Genomic DNA, 26,312 nt, shown 5'->3' on the forward strand with positions numbered 1-26,312 from the left:
CTTTCAAATTCTTCCTCTTGGTTCTCTGTTTCATCTTTTAAGTTCAGACTCTCATAGTCTTAGTGATTTCCTGGATCTCTTGATTTTTCGATCTTTGTTTTCATTAATGACCCTTCAAAGAAATTAGTTTGATTTGAAACTTATGCGAAACCATCCTATCTACAGTAAATAACGACCCAGCATCCAATTTAAGCAAAAGAGCTGTTAGGTTCCCTAATGTGATTTGTTTCCTCAAGCTGCTGTAGGAGGCTATACATGGTAAGTGCACCTCTAGTTAGGCCTGTTACTTGCAGAAAACCTCAGGCTTGGACTTCTTGTATAAACCCAGAAAAACAAAACAAACAAAAAACACCCCTGTTTAAAATCTCTGAATTCCCGGCAACTAATGAGCCCTAATTGCAAGGAGAATTTAGAAGTCCGTGGGCAGCCTTTCTGGCCCCTACATTCTCCTTTAAAGCACAACGGTTATGGCTATCAAAGAGCCTCAGAAGGTGCACTGAACTAGCAATTCTACCTCTGTAAATTTTTTCTGAGGAAATGATACAGGATATGCAGTCCCTGAAAAGGATGTTGCATAGCTAAGTTTACTGACGCAGAAAGCAGTTTGTATATTAATTTTAATGTAAATAGGAAAGTAAGCTAGTTACAAAACAGAACCCTGAACATCAAGACTTGGGTGGGGGCCTAATCTTTTTCTTTTCTTTTTTTTTTTTAATATTTTTTTTTATTAGTTTCTGCTTTATAACAAAGTGAATCAGTCATACATATACATCTGTTCCCAATCTTTTTCTTTTTGGCCGTGAGGCTTGTGAGATCTTAGTTCCCTGACCAGGAATTGAACCCAGGCCTCCAGCAGTGAAACACAGAATCTTAACCACTGGACCACCAGGGGGCCTAATCTTCTAGTCCGGCTCGGGGGTCAGAAGATTAGGATGTGTTTGGAGAGAGCACTGCAAAACACAAGGGTGCTACTGAATCAAGGAAAAACAAGGAGCACACTTCAACCTAGGGAGCCAAGAGAACACACAGAACCTTGGTACTCTGCTCACTGGACTGAGTTTTCATACAGGAGCAACCAAGGACCTATAACGTGGTACATGCCTGGTGCACAGATAAGAACTGCAGGAGGGAAGACACACAGTGACCAACATGTGGTCCCTGCTCCCTAGAGCTCAAATCACTCCTGAAAGGAGACACATACATCCCTATTAAACAATAGCATGTCTCAGTGCACCATCAGTGAGTGAGTGCTTTCCTGTCCTACAACCCAGGTACATCTGGAGAAAACCAAGGACTCAAGACAGCTTACTTCACTAAGGGTGGGGGTCCCCACTTTCTTCCATGCAAGGTAAGAGGCATGTGACCCATGCACATTGCTGTAGTATTTTCTTATTAAGGCTCATGGAGACTTCAGGCCTAGGATTCCTTAGTTATAGCTGACATGTCTTCTAAATGATTCTATAAAAAAACTATGCACCTGGGACTTCTCTGTTGGCGCAGTGGTTAAGAATCCGCCTGCCAATGCAGGGGACACGGGTTCGAGCCCTAGTCGGGGAAGATCCCACATGCCACGGAGCAACTAAGCCTGTGTGCCACAACTACTGAGCCTGTGCTCTAGAGCCCACGAGCCACAACTACTGAGCCCACGTGCCACAACTACTGAAGCCGGGGTGCCTAGAGCCCATGCTCTGCAACAAGAGAAGCTACCGCAGTAAGAAGCCTGCACACCGCAAAGAAGAGTAGCCCCCGCTCGCTGCAACTAGAGATAAAGCCCATGCGCAGACCCAATGCAGCCAAAAATAAATAAATTTAAAAATTAGTTCCTTAAAAAAAAAAAACTATGCATCCACACAGACCACTGTCACTGAATGAAAACAGAGAAAAAACATTTCGTTTAAAGTATTATTATTAAAAATGATGTTAATATTAAAATGTTAAAATTTGCTTGAATGTAGCTTTTGGCTACAAATATATTTTTAAAACCTGAAAATGATACTGTTTTAATTTTTTTTTATTTTTTAATGTTTTTGGCCGCACCGCGCAGCTCATGGGATCTTAGTTCCCCAACCAGGGACTGAACCTGGGCCCTCGGAAGTGAGAGCACTGAATCTTAACCACTGGACCGCCAGGAAATTCACAAAATGATACTGGTTTAAATGAGCTCCTCGCTGGAACCTTTTCTGTCGTCTCTTATCCAGTGGGGCCCAGTCGGCCACGCACCCACTGTTTTCTGTCCTGACTTTTAAATGTCTCATTGTGAAGTGGCTACCAAGTCATCTCAAAGGCACTGAGCCACTCAGGAAATCCAGAGGAGTCCTGGCTATGTCCAGCAGCCACCTTCTCTTATCACCACAGATGGCTTAGAGGAACCTGTTGGCTAAGAACAGGGATCAGGCTGCCTCTCACAGATCCACAGAGCCCAGAACTGGACTGGAAACATGCTGATCATTAAATGACATTATGTCTTTAATTTATGGATTTTCAAAATTAAATTTCTTCTCTTTTTCTTTTTTTTTTTTTGGCCGCACAGCACGCGGGATCTTAGTTCCCTGACCAGGGATCGAACCTGTGCCACCTGCAGTGGAAACAGAGTCCTAACCACGGGACAACCAGGGAAGTCCCAAAATGAAATTTCTTGGTCTTCCTAAAGAAATAGAATTTTAACACCATACCTGGTCTGATCCCTTGATCTCAACAGCACTAATAGCAGCAACAAAGTCTCAGAATTAGCACAACAGATGCAGCCCATCCATCTATGAAAACAACACAGCTATGTGCTGAAACTGAAAATTTTATTGATGACTACAAGTCCACTAATGACCAACTCAGAATATTCCAGTAGAGTTGAGTTCTGGTGAGGACTGATAATGTGAAGAGAGGATGCATCTAGCACTTTATAAAACTGAAGAGATGTGAATCTATGCTTTAAAGCCAACAGCCAAGAATACATCAATATATACAAGGCAGTAGGCACATGCATCAGCTGTATGCACCTCCCACCAGCCTTCTGCAGGAGGCGCTGTGATTGCCCATATTATGTTCATAGTATATCATAAACTATTAGGGGCTCTTCCTCAATTAATCCATTATGAACCTGAAGGAAAATGCAGAATGACGGCACCTTGCCCAGTAATGAACACCAGGTAAGATCTACAGGGAAATCAGGTTCCAAAGGGCCCTCTGAGCAAGAGCAGCACAGGGTTAAAGGAAGAGTACCTAGGGGCTTCGCTGGTGGCACAGTGGTTGAGAGTCCGCCTGCCGATGCAGGGGACACAGGTTCGTGCCCCGGTCCGGGAATATCCCACATGCCGCGGAGCGGCTGGGCCCATGAGCCATGGCCGCTGAGCCTGCGCGTCCGGAGCCTGTGCTCGGCAACGGGAGAGGCCACAACAGTGAGAGGCCTGCGTAGCGCAAAAAAACAAAGCGCAAAAAAAAAAAAGGAAGAGTACCTAGAATTTATGCTAAAAGGTAGTCTCGGAAGACAGGCCACGTCCTCCCTGATTTGGGTCACAAGAGACAACTGACTTCACCATTGCCCCCCCAGCAGTCTCCCAGAGGAAGAGACATCAGGTGATTGTAGGGGGGTGGGGCAATACTTAAGCCACCTTCAGCAAGAGGGCCAAGACAAACCTCATGCATGATATTAAAACATTAAAGATAAAAATCTGTCATTCTCAGAGTGCAAACAGCTGAGCTTTCTCAGGAACGAACTACCTGAGTATTCACAGCATTACTGAGTTATGCTCAAAGAGCTTGGCAATCCATCCTGAATCTATTAAAGTCAACACTTAACAGCTGAGGACTTCCCTGGTAGCACAGTGGTTAAGAATCCGCCTGCCAATGCAGGCCACATGGGTTTGAGCCCTGGTTCGGGAAGACCCCACATGCCACGGAGCAACTAAGCCCGTGTGCCTCAACTACTGAGCCTGAGCACCTAGAGCCCATGTCCGCAACAAGAGAAGCCACTCCAACGAGAAGCCTGCGCACCACAATGAAGAGTAGCCCCTGCTAGCCGCAACTAGAGAAAGCCTGCATGCAGAAACAAAGACACAACACAGCCATAAATAAAAATAAATAAAATAAATAAATTTATATATATATTAAAAAAAACCACTTAACAACTGGGGAAAGTCTTCCACTCTTCTTATATGTCCAATTGTGGAGAACAAAAGTCTTCCAGCAGAACCAAGACGAACCCTTGCTGGACTGTTTTGACAAGCAACTAACAACCTGTTAGTAGTTAGGATTACATATTATCAAGAACGACTTAAAGCTTTCTTTTATTTATTTATTTTTTGCTGCACCGCACAGCTTGTGAGATCTCAGTTCCCTGACCAGGGACTGAACCCAGGCCATGGCGGTGAAAGCCCAAAATCCTAACCACTAGGCCACGAGGGAACTCCCCAAAAAGGACTCACAATGAGAAGGTCAAATCTTTTCCAAAAGAAAAATGGGTCCAAGGTGATAACCACTGACAGCCAAAAAAACTAATGACTTAGGAAGGAACACACATGACCATGTCATGTTCAAGACAAATTTGCGGTTCTATTAGATCAATATGTAATAAGAAGATGAAAAGTCTTATTTATTTATGAGTCTAATCGAGGAAAAGACTAGAAACTAAGAACTAGGAAGTTCTTGCCCCAAAATTTGGAACCCCAAGGTAATTACAGATTAATCTGAGCTTCTCCCCACAAAGATAGAGTCCACCATTCTCTCCATCTCAGGGGTCAAAGAGGGCCCTTCTCGACTGGTCACTATTTCCAGCATGCCTGGGACTATTACCCCTGTCTAAACTGAAAACCCTTAGCTGGTGGAATGTGTCCACTTTGGATACTCACAAGACCATGAGGCAAGAATAGTTAGGATGAATTTAAACAAAGACTCTCAAGAGCAGAAATAAGATGTTTTCCTATCCCCCCACCTCCTCCCCAAAATGTTAGAGCTATTCTCAAGAATCATGCTTGAAAATATATATAATACTTTGAAAGTTCAGTGGGTATAACTGCCAATATGTATTCAATTTTGGTTCACAGTTTGACAAAATGTTGATTTTAATTGCTGAATTTCAATCTATTCAGAATTGCCGATAGTGGATATACTATTTTTTATACACATGTACCAGGCAATATAAACTCCCTTGTCGCCAAATTCAACAAACCTAACACCCCTCTTGGTCTCTGTGATGAGTCTCGCAGAACCTGTTCAGGTACACTAAATGTGCTCTTCCTCCTGAATGCCCATCTTGTCACTGGAGACATCACACTCCTACACCTGCATCAGCATTTTCCTCTATGTCTCGCTCTTCCTTTCCACTCCACGCTCTTCCATCACCACCATTCCACTGCACAATCTCTAGTCCTGCCTCTCCTAAACACTTCCATCAGAAGGGCTTCACTATCACCTGGACAAAGGAAAGGTATCTTACATACTGATATGCCAGTGTCTATTGTCTGCCCGCCACCCCCCACCCCCGCCACCCATAGCCCCCAGGATGAGTTTCCTAAAGCCTGTATGTAACAATTACAATAACAGACTATTCTTAGAGCTTTCACGTCTTACCAGGATCAGTCCCAACCTGTTTAAAACCCATCATTGCTCTCCAGTACTGACAAGATGAACCTTAAGCGTTAGTCAAGAGTCATTAGGACCCACTGCAGAACCACTGCCCTGAGGAGTCCAGCAACAGACCAAATGATTCCAGCAACCCCAAGAGGCTCCCTGACTGTTCTCTGCCAAGCATGTCGTTCTTATACAGCAAATATTTGGAAATTAAAGAACATACCTCTATAAAACCTGCGTGTCAAGGAAGAAATCACAAGAAAAATTAGAAAATGTTTTGAACGAATGATAATGAAAATACCACATAATAAAAGTTGTGAGATGCAGCTAATATAATGCCAAGAGGGAAATTTACAAACGTAATTATTTATACTATAAAAGGTCCAAAAATCAATGACATAAGGGCCTACCTTAAGAAGCTAGAAAAAGATGACAAAACTCAAAGTTAAAAGAAGAAAAAAGATTAAAACAGAAATAAAATCCAAAACAAACAGTGAAAATCAATAAAGCCCAAAAGTTGATTCTTTTTTTTTTTTTGCGGTATGCAGCCCTCTCACTGTTGTGGCCTTTCCCATTGCGGAGCACAGGCTCTGGACGTGCAGGCTCAGCAGCCATGGCTCATGGGCCTAGCCGCTCCGCGGCATGTGGGATCTTCCCGGACCGGGGCACGAACCCGTGTCCCCTGCATCGGCAGGCGGACTCTCAACCACAGCGCCACCAGGGAAGCCCCAAAAGTTGATTCTTTAAAAAAATCAATAAAGCTGATAAAAACTTTAGCTAGAACAATTAAGAAAAAAAAGAGAATACAAATTGCCAATAACAAGGGTGATAAGAGGGACTATCCCTACAAATCTTACAGGTATTAAAAGGAAAATAAGAAAATATGAATGATCAAATGCTAATAAATTTGATATCTTAGATGAGATTGACAAGTTCCTTGAAAAACTTACCAAAACTGACACACACAAAAAGAAAAACTGAATAGCTCTGTATCTATTAAAGACATTGAATTCATGATAAAAAATTTTCTCACAAAATGCCAGACCCAGAAGTTTTTACTGGTGAATTCTATCAAAACTAATCTTAGGGCTTCCCTGGTGGCACAGTGGTTGAGAGTCCACCTGCCGATGCAGGGGACACGGGTTCGTGCCCGGGTCCGGGAAGATCCCACATGCCGCGGAGCGGCTAGGCCCGTGAGCCATGGCCGCTGAGCCTGCGCCTCCGGAGCCTGTTCTCCGCAATGGAAGAGGCCACAACAGTGAGAGGCCTGCGTAGCGCAAAGAACCCCCCAAAAACAACTAATCTTAAATAAACACTTTCAGAAACTAGAGCAGGAAGGAATACTTCTTCCAAACTCACTTTATGAGACTAACACAACCCTGATATAAAAACCTAACAAAAATATAAAAAGAAAATTACAAATAAGCCTTTTGAACAAAACCACAAAAATCAATCCAAATATTTTAACAAATTAAATCCAGCAATATAGAAAAGGCTGATTTAACATGTGAAAACTTCTAAGACAATTCACTGAATTAACAAAATAAAGGCAGAAAAAACCCAAATGACCATTTCAGTAGATGCAAGAAAACCCACTTGACAAAATTCAATAACCATTCAAGACAAAAATTCTTACAAATTAGGAAGAAAAATGGAACTGCCTGAATCTAATATAGGGCATCTATGGAAAACATTATACTCAATAATGAAATAGTGAATGCTAAGATCAGGAACATCGCAGGGATGACCACTCTCATCATTTCACTTAACATTATGAAAGCCCTACCCAGGGCAATAAGGAAAGGAAAAAAAAAAAAAAAAAAGACACAAAAAAGACATAAAAGATTAAAAAAAGAAGCAGCAAATCTGTCTCTATTCCTAAATAAAATGACTATTTACACAGAAAATCCTAAAAGAATCTACAAAACTAGTAGAACTAATAAATTTAGTAAGATAAAAAAATAGAATGCCAATATATAAAAATCAAAAGTATTTCTATATAGCAAACAAATGAAAACTAAAATTTATTTATAAATATACTTTATTTAACCCAATATATCTAAAATATTATTTCAACATGTTAATCCATAGAAACCAATGAACTATATTTTACATCTTTTTTCCATCTAAATCTTCAAAGTCCATTGTATTCAGAATTATAGTACATACCAATCCAAACTAGCCATATATCCAATGCCCAATGGCTACATGTGGTCACAGCTACCATACTGGACAACATAGCTATAGACTGAACACAGCAATCAAAATTAATCAAAATCAGGGCTTCCCTGGTGACGCAGTGGTTGAGAGTCCGCCTACCGATGCAGGGGACATGGGTTCGTGCCCCAGTCTGGGAAGATCCCACATGCCGCGGAGTGGCTAGGCCCGTGAGCCATGGCCACTGAGCTTGCGCGTCTGGAGCCTGTGCTCCGCAACGGGAGAGGCCACAACAGTGAGAGGCCCGCGTACCGAAAAAAAAAAAAATTTAATCAAAATCAGGGACTTCCCTGGTGGCACAGTGGTTAAGAATCTGCCTAAATGCAGGGACACGGGTTCGAGCCCTGGTCCAGGAAGATCCCACATGCCACAGAGCAACTAAGCCCATGTGCCACAACTACTGAGCCTGTGCTCTAGAGCCCGTGAGCCACAACTACTGAAGCCCATGCACTCTAGGGCCTATGCTTCGCAACAAGAGAAGCCACCGCAATAAGAACCACGTGCACCACAACGAAGAGTAGCCCCCACTCACCACAACTAGAGAAGGGCCACTGCAGCAAAGAAGACCCAACACAGCCAAAAATAAATAAATAAATTTATTTTAAAAAATTAATTAAAATCAAAGCAGGGGGTTTAACCACTGGACAGCCAGGTAGTCCCCAAAGCAATCTTGAAAGAGCAAAGTTGGAGGACTTATACCATCTGACTTCAAGACTTACTATAAAGCTACAGTAATCAAGACAGTGGGGTACTGGCTTAAGGACAGACATATAGATCAATGGAACAGAATAAAGTCCAGAAGTAAACTCATACACTTATGGTTAATTTCCACAATGTAATTCATTGGAGGATAGGATAGTCTTCAACAAACGATTCCGGAATAACTGAACATCATTATACAAAACACAGAACGTAGATGTTTAGTTCATGTCACACAAAAATTAACTCAAAATAGTTCACAGATTTAAATGAAACTGAAAACTATAAAACTTCTAGAAGAAAACACAGAAGAAAATCTTTGCAACCTTAGTTTTAGGCAAAGATTTCTTAGATATGATACTGAAAGCACAATCCTTAAAAGAAAAATCTGAGAAACTGGACTTCATGAAAATTAAACGTTTACTCTTCAAAGGATGTTATTAAGAAAATGGAAGGGCTTCCCTGGTGGCGCAGTGGTTGAGAGTCCACCTGCTGGTGCAGGGGACGTGGGTTCGTGCCCCGGTCTGGGAAGATCCCACATGCCGCAGAGTGGCTGGGCTCGTGAGCCATGGCCGTTGAGCCTGCGTGTCTGAAGCCTGTGCTCCGCAATGGGAGAGGCCACAGCAGTGAGAGGCCCGCGTACCGCATAAAAAAAAAAAAAAAAAAAAAAAAAAAAAAAAAAAAAAAGAAAATGGAAGAGACAGGCCACAAAATGGGAGAAAAAATAATTGCAAATCATGTACCTGATAAAGAACTTATTTCAGAACATATAAAGAACTCATACAACTCAATAATAAGACAAACACCCCAATTTTTCAAGAATAGGCAAAAGATTTGAACAGACACTTCACAAAAGAAAGTATGAATAGCAGATACACACAAGAAGAGATCCTCAATATTATTAGTCATTAGGGAAATGAAATGCAAATTAAAACTACAAGATACTACTTCACACTCACTAGAATGATTATAATCCAGAAGACTGACGACACTAAGTGCTAGCAAGCATGTGGAGAACCTGGAACACTTATATAATGCTGGTGGGAATGTAAAATAGTAGAGTCATCTCAGAAAATAGTTTGGCATTTTCTTAAAATGTTAAACATACATTTACCATATGACCTAGCAATCCCACTGCTAGATATCTATCCAAGAGAAATGAGAACATGTCCACATAAAACCCTGGATATAAACAATCACAGCAACATATTTCATAATAGCCAAAAACTGGAATCAACCCATATGTTCATCAACTGATGAATGAATGGATAAACAAAATGTGGTATATATCTATGCAATGGAAAATCATCATTGGGCAATAAAAGGAAAGCATTACTGACATGTGATACAACATGGATGAACCTTGAAAACATTACGCTAAGTGAAAGAAGCCAGGCACAAAAGACTACATATTGTATGATTCAGTTTATATTAAATTTCTAGAAAAGGCAAAACTATGCAGACAGTAAGATGATCAGTAGTTTGGTGGGACTGGGAGTGGGGACCAACTACAAATGGATACAAGGGAACTTTCTGGGTGATGAAAATGTTCTATAACTTGGATTGTGGTGATGGCTGTATATTTGTTTACATTTACTAAAACTCTTCTAATGGTACACTTTAAAATGGATGAATTTAATGGAATGTCAGTAATACTTCAATAAAGCTGTTTAAAAATAAAATTGATACAGATATATAATAAATGCAGCAAAAAGTTAGCAACTATATAATCTAGATGGCATGTAAATGGATGCCCACTATACAATTCTTTAAACTTCTTTGTATATTTTAAATTTTTCATGAAGTTGGAGGGAAAGTTTGCCAAATTTAATTCAATGGTAATCATCTGCATAAACAAATGTCACAATAAACGGAGGGTTGACCCTTACACTACTTTAACAAATAGTTCATTTTGATCTTCTACTTACTCTTCGAAATGAAAAACTTCCCTTCAGAAAAATTTCCCTTCAGAGTTTTTAACATAGTTCTGACCAAAGGTTAACCAATTAGGCAATGTGAATTTTAGCATAAATAGGTCTGTAATGCCAATAACTTCACAACACTATGGCTCCCTCTAAACCTTCCACACCCAGCCTTCTTAGTGTTCCATTGGATGCTCTTCTCCCGGTCTGTCAGCTCAAACTGTTGCTGCTCCACAGGGCACAGCTCTCAGGCCTGCCTTCCTCTCACTCCTTGGCCTGTCTCTGAGCAACTGCATTTGTGCCTAAGCCTTGGTCATTGTGAACATAAGCCCCAAAGATAAGAACTTCTCTCTCATTTTCCCCAGGGAGCTGGGGAAGGGAGTGTGACTGATCAAAGTGGGGAAGGGAGGGCAAGTAGTGGTATAAAGTTCATCAAAGACTGAAGGGTGCCCTCACGTCCCTGGGTGGTCTAGAGGTTTTCACAGAGTCAAAGATGGGGTCAGAACAGAGGCCAAGTGTAGCCCATCTTCCCTGCCTTTTTTCCCTCATTCCCTGTGCCCTCAAACCTGACCCACAATGGGTCAGAAGACTCTGAGGAGCTTTCTCTCCAGCTTGAAAGGACTGTGGGGTCACCTCTCTTGTCATCCACCCTGGACACTGCTCTGTATTGCCAATTCTGTTTGGCTTTGTTTTGCCATTACATTTACAATCTCAACACCCTTAGATGGTTTTCTGATCTTTATTTCAGGAAGCACTTGGCTACATGCATGTCAAAAAGGACTTTGCTGCTGGACATCACTATTTCCCAAAGGTTGCAGGCAAACTTCTGTCATCCTCCATAATGTTTGGAGAGACACTTAAGAAGGTATTTCCCAGATAGAGGCCCTCAAAACATGTTCAGCAGTTACGACCTGTTCACAGATACCTAAAGGACTAGACAGCTGCTGGGGAGTTAAGTTCTCCTTTCTGTTTTTTAACAAAGAATATATAAAGCGTGCACACAATTCTATTCTGGCTTCATAAGCAGGGCTTTGGAGGGTGGGTGGGTAGGAGTTAGACCTGAGGGGGAAAATCCAGGATATGAGCCAATGATGCTAAGATTTTCTCACAGAGATGTAATGAAGTGTACACGAATATTTTAACTGCTGTTATCAGCAAGCAGTTCCTGACATGGTTAACAGCACACAAGTCTACAACCTCAGCATTTCGTTAGATATTCTGTCTGGAGGCACTTTTATTCCATGATCTAAGGGCTTGAGAGACTAGAGAAATGAAATAGTGTAAACATCACCCTGTCAACTTGGAATGGAGACTACCTTGATAAGATAAAACTTCTGGGTCTATGTGGCCTCTGACCCACTCATTACAAGGAGACAGATGCAGGATTACAGGAGCTTAGATAAGGCAACTCCAGCAGCAATCTGGTTATTGGGTTATATTTTAGCATTCTTTTAGCATTCCTATGACTTGCTGCCCCACTCTATGTTTCAATTTCATTGTATGTATTTTCCCTATTAGGTCCCTGAGCAGAAAGCTGACTGTGGTGAAATTATTTTTCAAATCACAGGACCCCAAGTCCACCTGAAGTCTGTTAGTAAATGAGAGCCACACATTTCTTTTCTGGTTTCCACCAAACCCTTCCCCAATAAAAATTCAAGTAAGTCTTCATCAGAATTTTATAACTTAATCATTGGAACAAACATTTTTGATCCCCTGACCACAAAGAACTTAAAATACCAGAGGGAGATAAATCCTGCTACTGAAGGGAATGATAAGTACATACAATATTCTGGACTCTTTCAATACATCGCCAACATCTATCTTTGGGAAAAATGTCTTCAGAATTTCAGGAAATTTAACAGTCATTACTTGACATCCCAGAGAACCTGGACAGTATATTTATTATTCAAAATAATGCACAGGACATGCTAATTTTATGTAAGGATCAAAGCACATACTGAATAGCCTCCATTCCTGACAACAGTTCCCCAAGGAAACCCCTGAGCATGGTCAGTTGCTTCTTCATCTTTTTAGTCTCCTATAGCTGGTTCAAGCTGTCCAGCCCTTGGGGACAAGTTAATAACACAGCTTGCAGATAGATTTTTTTTCCCCCAGAAAAAAGAAATTCAGCAGCCCACCAAAACTGTCACCAGCCCTTCCCACACTTACCAGTGCCATAGGGAGGATGCAGCTGATGGCAGTGAGCATCAACGGCCTGAAAAAATACAGGTGGTAGTTTCAATTTTTATTTAGAATTCTTACTTGCCAACTGCCTGAAATCTTTTAAGGCTACATGAATGGGTCTCCATGCCTCTCAGCCTGTTGTTAAGCCACTTCATGGTCCAATCACATTTGTTAACAAACACTAGTGGTCATTCACTAAAAGGCAGAGATGAAGGAAAAGAGTGAATTGTTGGCCAGCTTCTGGGCCTGGGGTAGAAAGGGACATGATACAGGAAAACTAGCCAAAGGAGATCAAGATGGATGGATTTTGGTCTTGGAGGGTAGAGGGTGAGGCAAGAAAGTACTGAAGGAATAAGAGAAAGAAGTAAGGTTAAAGCACAGAGACAAAGGAGTAGGTGAACACCAGCCTAGAATGGGGCAAAATCAGCAGTGGTGGTGGTGGTAGTAGGGTCCCAGAGTGCCTCTGACCTTAGCCAAGACCCACCCCTAAAGTCTAATTTAAGTGGTGGGCCTTCACTTCTCCCATACTTCACACCTTCATACTCTCAGCCTCTAAAAGGTCAGCTCTCAGGCACCTGATTGTAACTTTGCTTCCTTTTCTTTCTCTCCATGGAGGGAGGGCTGACTTGTAATTGAGGCACCCATGTATTACAAGTGTTTTAAAAACTCTGATTAATAAACACAAATTTGAAGATTTCTCTCCAGTCTATCCTTAATTTAGTCCTGTTATGGTCTCTGATCATTAAAATCCATACCAAAAACACCTAAAGACCTTACTAAAGTTATTTATGAAAAATACAATAAAGCAAACATACGAAAGTCATCCATTTCTTGACCATGAGGGTAATTTTTTTATTATGAAAAATTCCAAGCATCTATATAAGTGAAGACTCCAATGAAACCCATGTACCCATCACCCAGCTCCAACATCAACTCATGGCCAGGTCCACTGTATCTGCACCCTACCTATTCCCTACCCTCTAGATTATTGTGAAGTAAACCCCAGCCAGCATATCTTTTAGGTTTGCATTTCAATGACAATCTTCTGGGAAATACTTAGTACAAAAGGCTGATTACAGCCCCTTCTAGAATTCTAACAGTTTTCTAGGGGGATGCCATACATAGGCAGGATGATTGTAACTTCAGTGAACCAAGGTCATATCCAGTAACCACAACCAAAAGAAATGCAGACAGGAGCTGATAGCCAATGAACTACACATAGTAGGACTAAAAGCCAAGTCTCCTACCATATTCCCGCAGCTATAAGCCCATCTTGTCCATAAGTGATTTCAAACAATGCTGTCTTCTCCAGCTACTGCTACTGTGAGGAGACAAAGGAGAGGGAATACCAAATACCTCTAGGCAGTTCCAGCTAGGTCACCTCTCTTCTCCAGAGGACACCTCATAGGCTAGCATATCTTAGTGACAAAGCCACAAACACCAACAGCATGTTTCAAAGACAGAGCCACTGACTGCTGTTGTTAGCTATGCTCAAAACATACATCACATTTTTATAACTTTTATGTTTATGTAAACCTCCATCAGAATAGAAGCTCCTCTCTGAGGGAAGAGGTTTTTAAGAACACTTTCCTTCTCTGTCATACCTAAGCACCTAGAACAATGCCTGTGCCAGTACTAGGTCCTATATGCTAACGCTACCCTCTGCCGGTCTCCTATGGTCTAATCTCAAGCCACTGCAAATCCACAGGCTCCTCCAGAGCCCAGGCAGGCACCAAAGCCTTCCAAGCCCTTAGGGGGTGCACAATCTAGCAGGAGAGGCCAGATACAGCTCCAGAAGGGAGGGTTTAAAAAAAAAGAAAAAGAATGGCGGGCTGAGAAGCCTTCTGAGGGTGACAGGAATGGCAGAGATGCTGACAGGAGGTTTGAGGAAGCAAAAATCAAACATTAGGGAGAGGAGCAACAGGAAAGAAGAGTTCAGGCTGGAATCTGGAGAAACCACTTCAAGTTTTTCAAGAGAGCAAAATAAAATGGTGCTTTTAGTGGGTATATCAGAAAATATGAAATAGAAGTAGAAAAGGTTTTATTTATTTATACCCCCTTTCTTTCTCACCATTCTAAAAAAGGGGGCAGAAACTAAAGGCAAAGAGATCTTTAAGTTATTTTATGGTAGAGGTTAAACTATTCTTTCCCCATCTTTCCTAGCATCTATCTAAAAGTTAAGACAACAGAAGACACTCAGAAACACTTCTTTTATTGGGAATCAACAAATTCTTTACCTATCCCAATTACCACTGAACAAAAAATAAATCAAATGGTTCATAAAAAGCACTTTGATGAAAAGGAACAACACCTGCCCCTCTGTCCTGCCCCACCCCCATCCTCCCAGTCTTCCCATCCAGGAGAAATCTCTCCCAGTCATTCCTCTGGGTTCTTCTGGTTGTTACCAACATCACTAAGTGGGCCCATAATTCTCTACCAGACTTAGCTTACTTATACCACTCCCTACCCACTCCCATCCAAGCCCCAACTTTTTTTTTTTTTTTTTGCTGTACGCAGGCCTCTCACTGTTGTGGCCTCTCCCATTGCAGAGCACAGGCTCCGGATGTGTAGGCTCAGCGGCCATGACTCACGGACCCAGCTGCTCCGCGGCATGCGGGATCCTCCTGGACCGGGACACGAACCCGTGTCCCCTGCACCGGCAGGGAGACTCTCAACCACTGCACCACCAGGGAAGCCCCAAGCCCCAACTTTTTGATATTAAAATCACTATTTTCAGTTCCTCTATCTGTATGTAGCCTTTGTAATTTTAAGACATTGTTTACAGGACCAGAATTGCATTTTCTACTCTGAGCTTCCAATGTCATGATCCTTGGCCCACTCGAAGAAGAATGTTCGTACATCACGCACAAATACATTATCATTATTAGTCGCTGCCAATCACTCATACTTGTGCCATACGGAGGGTTTGCTTTATATTTATTTGGCTTGTGATTTTTTGTGTGTAGTTTTTCTGCTTTGCATGGGAATTCTAATTCCCTTGCCCCTTGTGAAGAGACCTATGGTTTCTTCACCACATCCCAACCATCTTCCGGTTTCTTCATTCTATCTATTGCTGGAATCCACCTCACTCCTATTCCTGAAGAAATTTTTCTTGGATCGCACCAAGTTTCTGTTCCAATCTGGGCTGACCATTTTCCAGGCCTGTTACACAGCTGAACATGAGACTTTTCACTGGACTACTAGGCTAGTTCAATCATTTCTTTTCTTTTTTAAAATTAATTAATTAATTATTTTTTGGCTGCTTTGGGCTTTCGTTGCTGCACGCAGGCTTTCTCTAGTTGAAGCAGGCAGGGGCTACTCTTCTTTGCGGCCCACAGGCTTCTCATTGCGGTGGCTTCTCTTTGTTGTGGAGCATAGGCTCTAGGAGCACGGGCTTCAGTAGTTGTGGCTCGTGGGCTCTAGAGCGCAGGCTCAGTAGTTGTGGCACACGGGCTTAGTAGCTCTGCGGCATGTGGGATCTTCCCAGACCAGGGCTTGAACCTGTGTCCCCTGCACTGGCAGGTGGATTCTTAACTACTGCACCACCAGGTAAGTCCTCAATCATTTCTTGAATTTTATTTTTCTCTTTTTTGATTTTCATCTTGAAGTAACTACTTCAGAAAAGGTACAAAGGATGTAAATTTTGGGAGTCCTTACACATCTGAAAACGAGTTTATTTTTCAAGGAAAGAATTCTAGATTCAAAACTATTTTCCCTCAGGACTTTGAAGGCCATTGCTCCATTGTCTTCTGGTTGTCACTGCTGCTGCTGAGACACCTGATTCCCATTTCTTTTAGAAGACCTGATATATCTTTATGGAAACTTTTATTAGAGTTTTCTGTCTATCCTTGTTTTTCTGAAATTTCACAGGGACAGCTCTGGCAATGGGTCTTTCTTTATTCTTCTGGGCAATGAATAGACCCTTTCAATATGAAGACTCTCCTCTCTTTGGCTCCTGGAAATTTCCTTCTTATACTTTTTAATATTTTCTTTCCTTCAATTTTTTGTTCTCACTTCCCACAAATCCTAGTAAATGCTGGATCTCTGGATTGAACCTTCATGTCTGTTTTTTCACATACATTTTTTGCCTGCATGTTGGCTTTACATTGAGAGATTTTCTTGATTTTATCTTCTGATCTATCTACAGAATATTTTTTAACTTGACAAACCCATAATTCACCTCCACAAGTTCTTTTTGTTTTGATTTTCTTCCTGATGGCATCTCTGACTGTTTTATAGATGTCACATCTTCTTGAGTATCTTGGCAAATACTAAATAGTGCACTTTTAAAAACAAGCAAAATTACCTGCTGGTCTGTTTCAGCTAAGGTCAATTTTTCTGTTTCTCTTTCATTTTGCATCTTTCCTGAAATGTCTGGTAATTCTTGGTTAGCCATTCACATTAAAAAATGAAGAGTCACCCAAAAAGGGGGATGAAGTACTGATACATGCTACAGCTTGGATGAACCTCAAAAACATTATGCTAAGAGAAAGCAACACAAAAGGTCACATATTGCATGATTCCATTTATATAGCATATATAGGTAAATCCAAAGACACAGAAAGCAGGTTAGCAGCTGCCAGAGATGGGGGGAATGGAAAGTAACTGCTTAATGGGTACCAAGTTTCCTTTTGGGGTGATGAAAATGTTTTGGAACTAGATGGAGAAGATGGTTGCACAACATTATAAGTGTACTAAATGCCACTGAATTGTATACTTTTAAAATGGTGAATTTTATGTGAATGTTACAATTTTCAAAAAGGGGGCCTTAGGAAATGAATCCTAGCTCTGTGTATATGAACAGACCTGCCAAATGACAGGCTTTTCTTTAGGGTGACTGATCAACGGCAGCAATTATTCAAGACTCAAAGGCCCCCAAAATGACAAATGAAGAGAACCAAATCTTACATTCTCTAAATGCCCTATTTCTCCCCAGATTATCCAGATCATTTTGCCGAGAGACCAAGTGAGAGCAGGGCTGACTGTTCTACATACAGACCTTTAATTAATCCCCCATCTGCAGCACACTTATCTTTCCCAGTCTTTGTCAGTCAAATCAGAGCCCACAACCTTTTCAAAGACATGTTGGACAAACTGGCTCCCATGTGCAATGATGTCCCACATGCTCCCCCCACATGTTCTCTTTGTTAATCTGTGTTTATAACATATATATGCCTTTACTTTCATCTTCATGGTTATTTAAAAATGGAGGAGCACCTCCATATTTACCTCATGCTCTTTAATAATCTCTCTTCCTGCCCTCCCCCCAGCTCTCCAGGCAACCAACCATTAATTCATTTCCTTTACGATAGATAAGTTTGCATTTTCTAGCATTGTATATGATTAAAATAATAAATTGTTTATTTTTTCCCAAGTTTCTTCATGCAGCATATTTTGAGATTTATCAATGATGTTTATATGAGCAGCCCACTCTTTTTATATTGATGACAGTACACTGTTCTATGGGTATGCCACTATTTGTTCATTCATCTGTTTGTGGATATTTGGGTTGTTTCCAGTTTTTGGCTATTGTAAATAGAACTGTTACAGACATTTGAATACTAAACAAGCAAAAACAAATGGAAAAGGGACAAACATATGTGAGGGCAGCCAATCATCTTGAAGCAAAGACTTCAGGTGTTCTACTAGTGTCACAAAATAAAAACCCTTTAAAACATTCACATTGTATTTATGATTGCAGATACTATTAATCAGTTTTATAGCTACTCATTATCAACATGGACATAAGAACCCACTTTTATTTTGGTAAGGAAATATGAAGTAATGTTTAGACATCAAAAATATTACAGGAAACCTACCCAATTTGTGAGTATAGGTGGGCAGTTTACATCCTACTCTCATTCTAGTTAAAAAAAACAGTACACTCTGAATGTTGGACATATCTTTTCAGCAGCCAAAGAAAGGATGCACTCCTCTTTCCTCATTTTGATAACCTGAATCATTTCATAATTTTTTGTACTTTTTTGTACTTCCACATGAATATAATGTAAAATACCTCACCTCACCTCTGAAGATTCTGTTTTATTACATCTGCACGAAGTTCAGTCTTCTATATGAGAACTGCCAAAACTAATTCTGACATGCACACCAAGCTGGGAACCACACGTCCACTAAGTATATATTATCTGAACTCAAAAATCAGCTGGCTTCATGGAAGCCCTTCAACAAGCATGTCTTCTATTTACAAACATGAGCACACAGAGTAGAGCCTTGGGGCTAGATTCTCAACTTTTCCAATTATTGGCCTGGGCTCAGACAGTCAGATCAACAAGCAACACTTACTGAGAACAAAACATAACCTGGCATTTTTTGCTAGATGCTGTTATACAAAGAAAAAACATGGACCTCTATCTCAAAGAGTTCAATCCCTGGCTTACAAACAACTAATTTTCCAAATGGCATAAGTACATACCAAGAAACATGCACAGGGACTTCCCTGGTGGCGCAGTGGTTGAGAATCCACCTGCCAATGCAGGGGACATGGGTTCGAGCCCTGGTCCAGGAAAATCCCACATGCCATGGAGCAACTAAGCCCGTGCGACACAAGTACTGAGCCTGAGCTCTAGAGCCCGCATGCCACAACTTCTGAGCCCATGTGTCACAACTACTGAAACCTGCGCGCCTAGAGCCTGTGCTCCACAACGAGAAGCCATTGCAATGAGAAGCCCGCACACCACAATGAAGAGTAGCCCCTGCTCACGCAACTAGAGAAAGCCCACGCGCAGCAACAAAGACTCAATGACGAAGACCCAATGCAGGCAAAAATAAATAAATAAACTTAAAAAAGAAAGAAACATGTACCACAAAGTTGTATAGAGGCAAGAGTGTCTGACTGTGGAGATCAGAGAGGGCTTCATGGGAGAAGGGAGTCAAGGGTAAATCCTCAGTTTCCAGCTTGGTAGATGGTGGTATCACCAATTAAGATAGAGAATCCAGAAAGCCACGTTTGATGGCATTGGAATATTTCTTGTAAAACGTGGCAAGGCTATATACAGACTGGAAAATGATGGTGAGAGCATTGAAGAAACCAGTAAAAGTCTAAAACAACGGAAAAAGGAAATGAGTGGGTAGAGCATGTACTGGCCAGGAAAGAAACTGCTTGTCACAGAGAGCAACATTCTCAGATAGAGACCACTCTTTGTTCATGATTATAAGAACAGCTCTGTTCTCCTGTTAAAATCTCCAAACAAACCTCTCACTCTTCCTGCCTGTACTTTCCTCTATTTATAATTGATAACTTGTGGTTATCACAGTAAAACCATTTCATGTTTATAAAGGCTCGTGATAGTTTAAAGAGAACACAACGTAAGCTTCAAATTCTGACAATTCATGACAGTTTAATTAATCAAGCTACAGGCAGACACATTTCAGGACGAGCAAGATGAGAAGCTTCCTGTTATCTCAGTCTGTACCTTTCTCAAATCTTTCCTACAACTCTTTTTTTTTTTTTTGCGGTACACGGGCCTCTCACTGCTGTGGCCTCTCCCGCCGCGGAGCACAGGCTCCGGACGTGCAGGCTCAGCGGCCATGGCCCATGGGCCCAGCCGCTCCGCGGCATGTGGGATCCTCCCGACCGGGGCACGAACCCGTGTCCCCTGCATTGGCAGGCGGACTCTCAACCACTGCGCCACCAGGGAAGCCCCCTACAACTCTTTCGAGCAGAGAACTCTAATCCTTTAAATTTTTCCTAGAGCAGCAGGGGAGTGATATTGGGACAGAGTAAAAGTTAAAGTAAGGAGGTGCTTGGGAATTCCCTGGCGGTCCAGTGGTTAAGCCTCCACACTTCCACTGCAGGAGGCAAGGGTTCGATCCCTGGTTGGGGAACTAAGATTCCTGCATGCCATGTGGCATGGGAAGAAAAAAAACGGTAAGGAGGTGCCTTAGTAACAAGGATCCCAAAATCAACTAAGCTAAGTACTTCATTAAGGAGTGCTGTCAATGCAGGCACAAGACCAACCGCTGCAGTTCATCAGAAATGTAGGAACAAGACAGGCTACATTCCCCTATAATCTTTTCCTAGTCCCAATTCAAAATTCAATTTGTGTTATTTTTACTTTTCTTATCAGTAGGCCCCAGGAGAAGGACACTAGAAGCTTTGGATGAAGGCAAAAGAGTCCAAGGTACATGATCCAACTACCACACGCACGCTCAGAAGCATCAGTCAGTAATACGTCACCCAGAACCTTCCACAATGTGGCTCCTACCCTATGACTCAAAATGCACAATCCTGAGAATGTTTTAAGGAACCACAGCAAACATGTGAAAGCAATATTCTCCTCATTCAACTCTTGCCCTGCTTCTACCATGACCATGTTTGAACACTCATGTGCCAGGCACTTTATATGCATCATCTCACTTAATGCTGTGAAGAAGGTATTAATTATCATTATTTTATAGATGAGGAAATTGAAGCTTAGAGATGTTGAGAAAATTGCCCATGGTCATGTTATATTAAATGGCAGAAAAAGAACTGGAACCTAGTTATCTGACCACTAGCCCAGGCTCAACAACACAAAGCCCACATCCATGAAAATACTCACAGCAATATAACCAGTCCCCATAACTGTAACACATAAGTACTCACCTAAATGCCCAATGTGGAAAGCTTGAGCAAATTATGGTTCAAGAAAAAGATGGTATGTTATCCCTAAAATAACTAATGAGGATGAAGTATAAACAAGAGGAAATGTTTGAAGTTTACACAAAAAAATAGAATATATAAATATATGTACACAATGATTACTAGAATGTACTGTTGCCCAGATCAAGGATTCTTGTCTATTTTGTTCACAGCTATTTTCCCAGTGCCTGGAACATAGTAGGTGCTCAATAAATATTGGTTGAATGAATGAATGAATTGCAGCACAGTAACATTATCTATGAATAGGGACAAGACCTAAGGATAATAAGCAAGGAAGAAAACTTTTATTTTACATTAATGGAATTATGAATGATATTCTTCAACTGTAGTAACATCTCAACAATAAACATTTAAATATAAATAAGTTCAGGTTTAGGACAACTGTGGAATTAGAATCACCCCTTGATTACAAATGGTTTACACGGTTCCTAAAGTAGTGTGAAAGTACAAGAAAAGACCAGAATGAAAGCTGGCCTTGAATCTGATGAAGAGCTTCTTTTCTGGAAGGCAGTGAGCATGTTGTATGTGATGCCAGGTACACAGTGAGGACACAAAGTCAATGATAACAATAACCTTTCTAAGCTGGCAAGACAGGGACAACTCCAGCACTAGCTATACTTAGGCAATTCTCAATGTCACTCTGGACATTTCTCATCTCCCTTTAAAAAATAAATTTATATACCAGTAAAACACAAATCAGACTTCCAGACTAAAGCATGGTGAATTACGTCAACACATCCACTAACAACGAACTATCTGAAACACAGGAATTTAATCTAGATTCTGAGATACAGGCATGCAAAGAAACCTGACATCAGATCATAAAAATAGAAATCAGATGGCTGTTCAGCACACAAACATTCAGTGTTACTAGGCTCAGCTTAAAGATACTTTTCCATGAGTAGTAACAAGAAAACAACCATTACTTGGTTAATTAATGAATGTATAAATAAAAGTAAATGTTCTTAAAATTCAGCTATACCAGAATACAAGAAAGTTGATTTAATAAATAAAGTTAGTCTTTTCCAGATATTATACAAAAACTTAGTGCCACTTGAGAGAAAGGATAAATATAAGGTATTTGTTGTTAAGAATATTAACTGCTTATGTTACAAATGACAAATGCATAGAAACCAGGTTGTTTTGAACAAGGGACTATAAAGACTTCTGCACTTAAAGTCAGAAATCCTGAAAACTCATGATTCATCCACAAAAGGGAAAAATGATCCACAGAAAAAGAACTCTGAGAGATTTTCCAGCCATATTTTGCTGAATAGCAAGCACTAGATCTTAAAACAAATTCAAGCAAGAGGGTGGCAGAATAGAGTGTTCTAGGGAACATTTTCCCAGCTCTACTACAGTTAATACAGCAATTCGTAAAGCAAGAACTGTAGTAAAAACACTCATTAATAACCAGTTTATTTCTCTAACCCTATTTGAGGAAAACCAGGCTTGAGAAAATGAGCAGCACAGTTCAGCAATGAAGTTTAAAAAATCAAATTCTTCCCTCCAACAGTAAAGACACCTTAGGCTGCATTCATGATCCTCTACATTTTATTCCTTTTTACCTATACATCTTAGTTTCCCACTCCATCCCAGAAGGTAACTTCCCCATCCCCATGCTTAACCGACCTGTGGACTTTGGTTACTTGCACTGCTGTTGCACCCTATCTTGAAGTTTATCCTATCAGCAGAAAGCTCAGATAGCTCACAGTAGCTCCATGGACTAGATCTAGCCCAAAATGTACTATTTCTTCTCCTTTCTGAAGCATGAGCGGGACTCTGAGCAGCAACACTCTGCCTCTCCCACCCACAGCCCTGACATGCTGCTGAGAGAAGGCGCACACAACGTGGGAGACACTTCCAGACCATCACCAATGAAACCCAGCCTGGGCTCTCTCTGGGGCTCAACCATGCCTAATCTCCTTCTTAGGCAGCCTGACAGCAAATGCCTCATGCAATTCAGGGAACAGTACCAACAGGATTCACTGAATGACAAAATTATTCTAAGTTAACTATAGCACATTTTGCAATAAAAATTCCTGTTATTACTAGAAAAGGCCTCCCCTCATCTATAGCAGCAATAATAATCTTTGTGTAAGTTTCATATAAAAATACAGCATGTAGGGTTTCCCTGGTGGCACAGTGGTTAAGAAACCACCTGCCAATGCAGGGGATATGGGTTTGAGCCCTGGTCCAGGAAGATCCCACATGCCGTGGAGCAACTAAGCCCATGCACCACAACTACTGAGCCTGCGCTCTAGAGCCTGCGAGCCACAACTACTGAGCCCACACGCCTCAACTACTGAAGCCCACACACCTAGAGCCCGTGCTCCACAACAATAGAAGCCACCACAATGAGAATCCCGCACACCGCACCGAAGAGTAGCCCCCACTCACCGCAACTAGAGAAAGCCTGTGCGCAGCAACGAAGACTCAACACAGCCAAAAATAAATAAAATTAAATTAAAAAAATTTTTTTAAGGTAACTTTGTTTTCTTTAAAGACTGAAATATCACTAAAATATTCGTCAGAGATTTCCCCCCTCTTAAAACACAATCCACCTCACTTGGCAATCATTTCATCTTTCACGACTATTCCATTTGTATAGGATGATAGCTCATTCTCTAAACAATGCTTCTGTTTTGCCGTTATTTGAACATCAGCAGTCCCCCCCGCCACCACCCCATAGCAGATAAGCATTTTCTCTGTTGTCTATCCTCAGTCCAGGATCTGATTTTCTGGGCACTTTCCTTTCTCAATTAATGATCTTACTCAAGGACTGGTCCCAGAATACATACAGGAAGACCCTCTGACACCAAGGGCCCTCACTAAACCAAAAGCCCAGTGTCCCAGGCAACTGGCAATTTTCTACCCAGGCAACTGGCAATTTTCTACTTAAAAGACTTCAAATCCCAAAAGGTAACAGAAGGCTTAATTTTGTTAGGCTACAGCTCACCCATAGGCAACTGCCAGAACACAACAAAATGAGTAACACAGATCAGTGGAAAACTGATGCCACTCCTCAAACTTAGCTTTTGTTCATGGACACAGCTGCTCATAAGGCTCTAATTTTAAACTACGTACATATCACATTTCCTACTAGCTGAATAACACCTAAATCATATGAAAGAATTAAATATCTCAATAAGTCACAGAGTTGTGCAAACAGCACCATGACCAATGAGGGAAATCAGTACTGACCTGGGTGATGACTACTGAGCTCCATTCTCAGAGACACATGCAACAGGGGAGTGACAGTAGCCAAAGCACCTGGGAACACCATTCTGTAAACTCAGCACTTAAATTATTTCCTCCTGTCTCAAAAAAATTTTAAATACAAAAATAAAACCAATGCTAGTTTTTAGCCAGCCTGAGAGAGGAAGACTGTGTGTGATTCCTTCTCCCTTACTCTTAACCAAGCTATTTCTGCCTGTCGTCTTTGGTCAAATTCTTGAACCACTTAAAACACCAGTGAGCCCCTTTATGTGCAGCCAAGCCACCAAATAAGCCAGAACCTTTGCTGCCCAGCCCCAGAAAGGAAATGGTGTTAACATGCTCCTCAGTGAGGGAGGGAAAAAAAATCCATCTTCTACTTCTACCATCATCTAAAATTTCATGGATTATTTTCCTCTTTGCTTCATTTTCTCTTTAACCAATTCCTGGGGTTTCAACTTTCTTCCATTTCTCTTTGTTCCTTCATCTCTGTTCCAAGTTCTTTTTGTTCTACTCTTCATGATCTTGAGGGACAGAATAATGCTCTTTTACGACAGTAGAGAATGTACAGCAGGAACTAGGGAATCTAGCTCACACCAATAACATCAGCTACATCATCAAAATTTGACAAAATCCACAAGTATCTCAAAATTATTCAATACCTATTATGGATGAAACACTGTGATAGAGATGATGGGAGCGAGAAGGTAAAATGTAGTTTCTGCCCTCCAGGAAGTAACAATCTAGTTGGAGAGAACATGCAAAAACATGTGAAAAGGTAAAACATGAAGCAGTCAGAAGACTGCACTATACGATGTAATAAACATGGGCTGACACCATTGTAAAGCACTTATACTCCAATAAAGATGTTAAAAAAAAAAATGGGCTGTAACATTTGGACACTGGGACCAAAAGAAACAACCACTGTGTTCTAGACGGTCTTGAGGAGGCTCACTCAGGGAAATCACAAGGTAGACTCTGAAGGAGTCCTGAGGGTACTAAAAGGTGAGGAGATGAAGGGAAGGTTTTCCAGGGGGCCGACAATATGACAGCCTAATAAAAAGGAAGGACGTAAAATGGTAAATTTTATGGATTTTACTACAATTTTTAAAAAAAAAAGGAGGAAAGGGCCTGTGCCCCTCAGCTGTGCCCCGCTCTAGCAGGTCAGGAAGTCAGCGCAAGGGGCTGGACAAACTGAGAATTCCTACGCATAGATGGGAACATCCTGATGAACTTAGTCAATTGATACCGTCCAGAACCACACACCTGACAATTTTTTTTGTAATTTTAAATACCAAGACTATGTATAATATGGTTAAAGTAAAAGAAACTAGTTGACCAGATAGGGAGAGGTATGAATAATGAGGAAGGAAAAGATCTGATGCCTCTTTTCTACCAGGGAAATGCCCTTGGAAAGCAGAGGTCCCAGCAGCTTTGTTATCGTTATGGTGGAGAAATCCCAAACCCAGAGGTTCCAATGGGTCTCCATTCTTCAGAGTTTTATGCTGAGCACAAGAGAGGAAATGTGCACACTTCTAGGAGTGAGTCACACAAAAAGCTTTAGCTTTCAGCTTCTAGCTAGTTGCTAATAAAGCCCTGAGTGTCCAAATCCAAGGTATTAGTTAGCCTTTGCCGATCACCTGGAAAAAAAAATTGCCTGAACTAGTAGATAAAGCAACTTTTATAGTGATGACCCATGGCACACCTTAGTTATTTCCATTAAATACCAACATGAAAATTATTTGGTTGAAATCATTCCAATGTGCTCTTGATCTTCAATTTTAGCAAACAACGAAATGCATGTAACAGTTCCTGAAAGGAAGGTCAGGGAAAACAGTAAAGTAGGAGAA

The 26,312-nt window shown here is 41.2% G+C and overlaps 1 protein-coding gene across 1 annotated transcript in view; it reads right to left on the reverse strand.

Annotated features, from left to right (window-relative positions):
- The window catches only part of ARIH2 (ariadne RBR E3 ubiquitin protein ligase 2), a 52,225-nt gene that overhangs the window by 18,189 nt on the left and 7,724 nt on the right, over positions 1-26,312 (reverse strand). Inside the window, 2 exon segments of the mRNA XM_081245260.1 lie at positions 12,570-12,581; positions 12,583-12,615. Of these exon segments, the coding sequence (XP_081101386.1) occupies positions 12,570-12,581; positions 12,583-12,615 (45 nt within the window).

The sequence above is a fragment of the Mesoplodon bidens genome (assembly GCF_964165515.1).
Source record: "Mesoplodon bidens genome assembly, chromosome: 10".
Lineage (NCBI taxonomy): Eukaryota > Metazoa > Chordata > Mammalia > Artiodactyla > Ziphiidae > Mesoplodon > Mesoplodon bidens.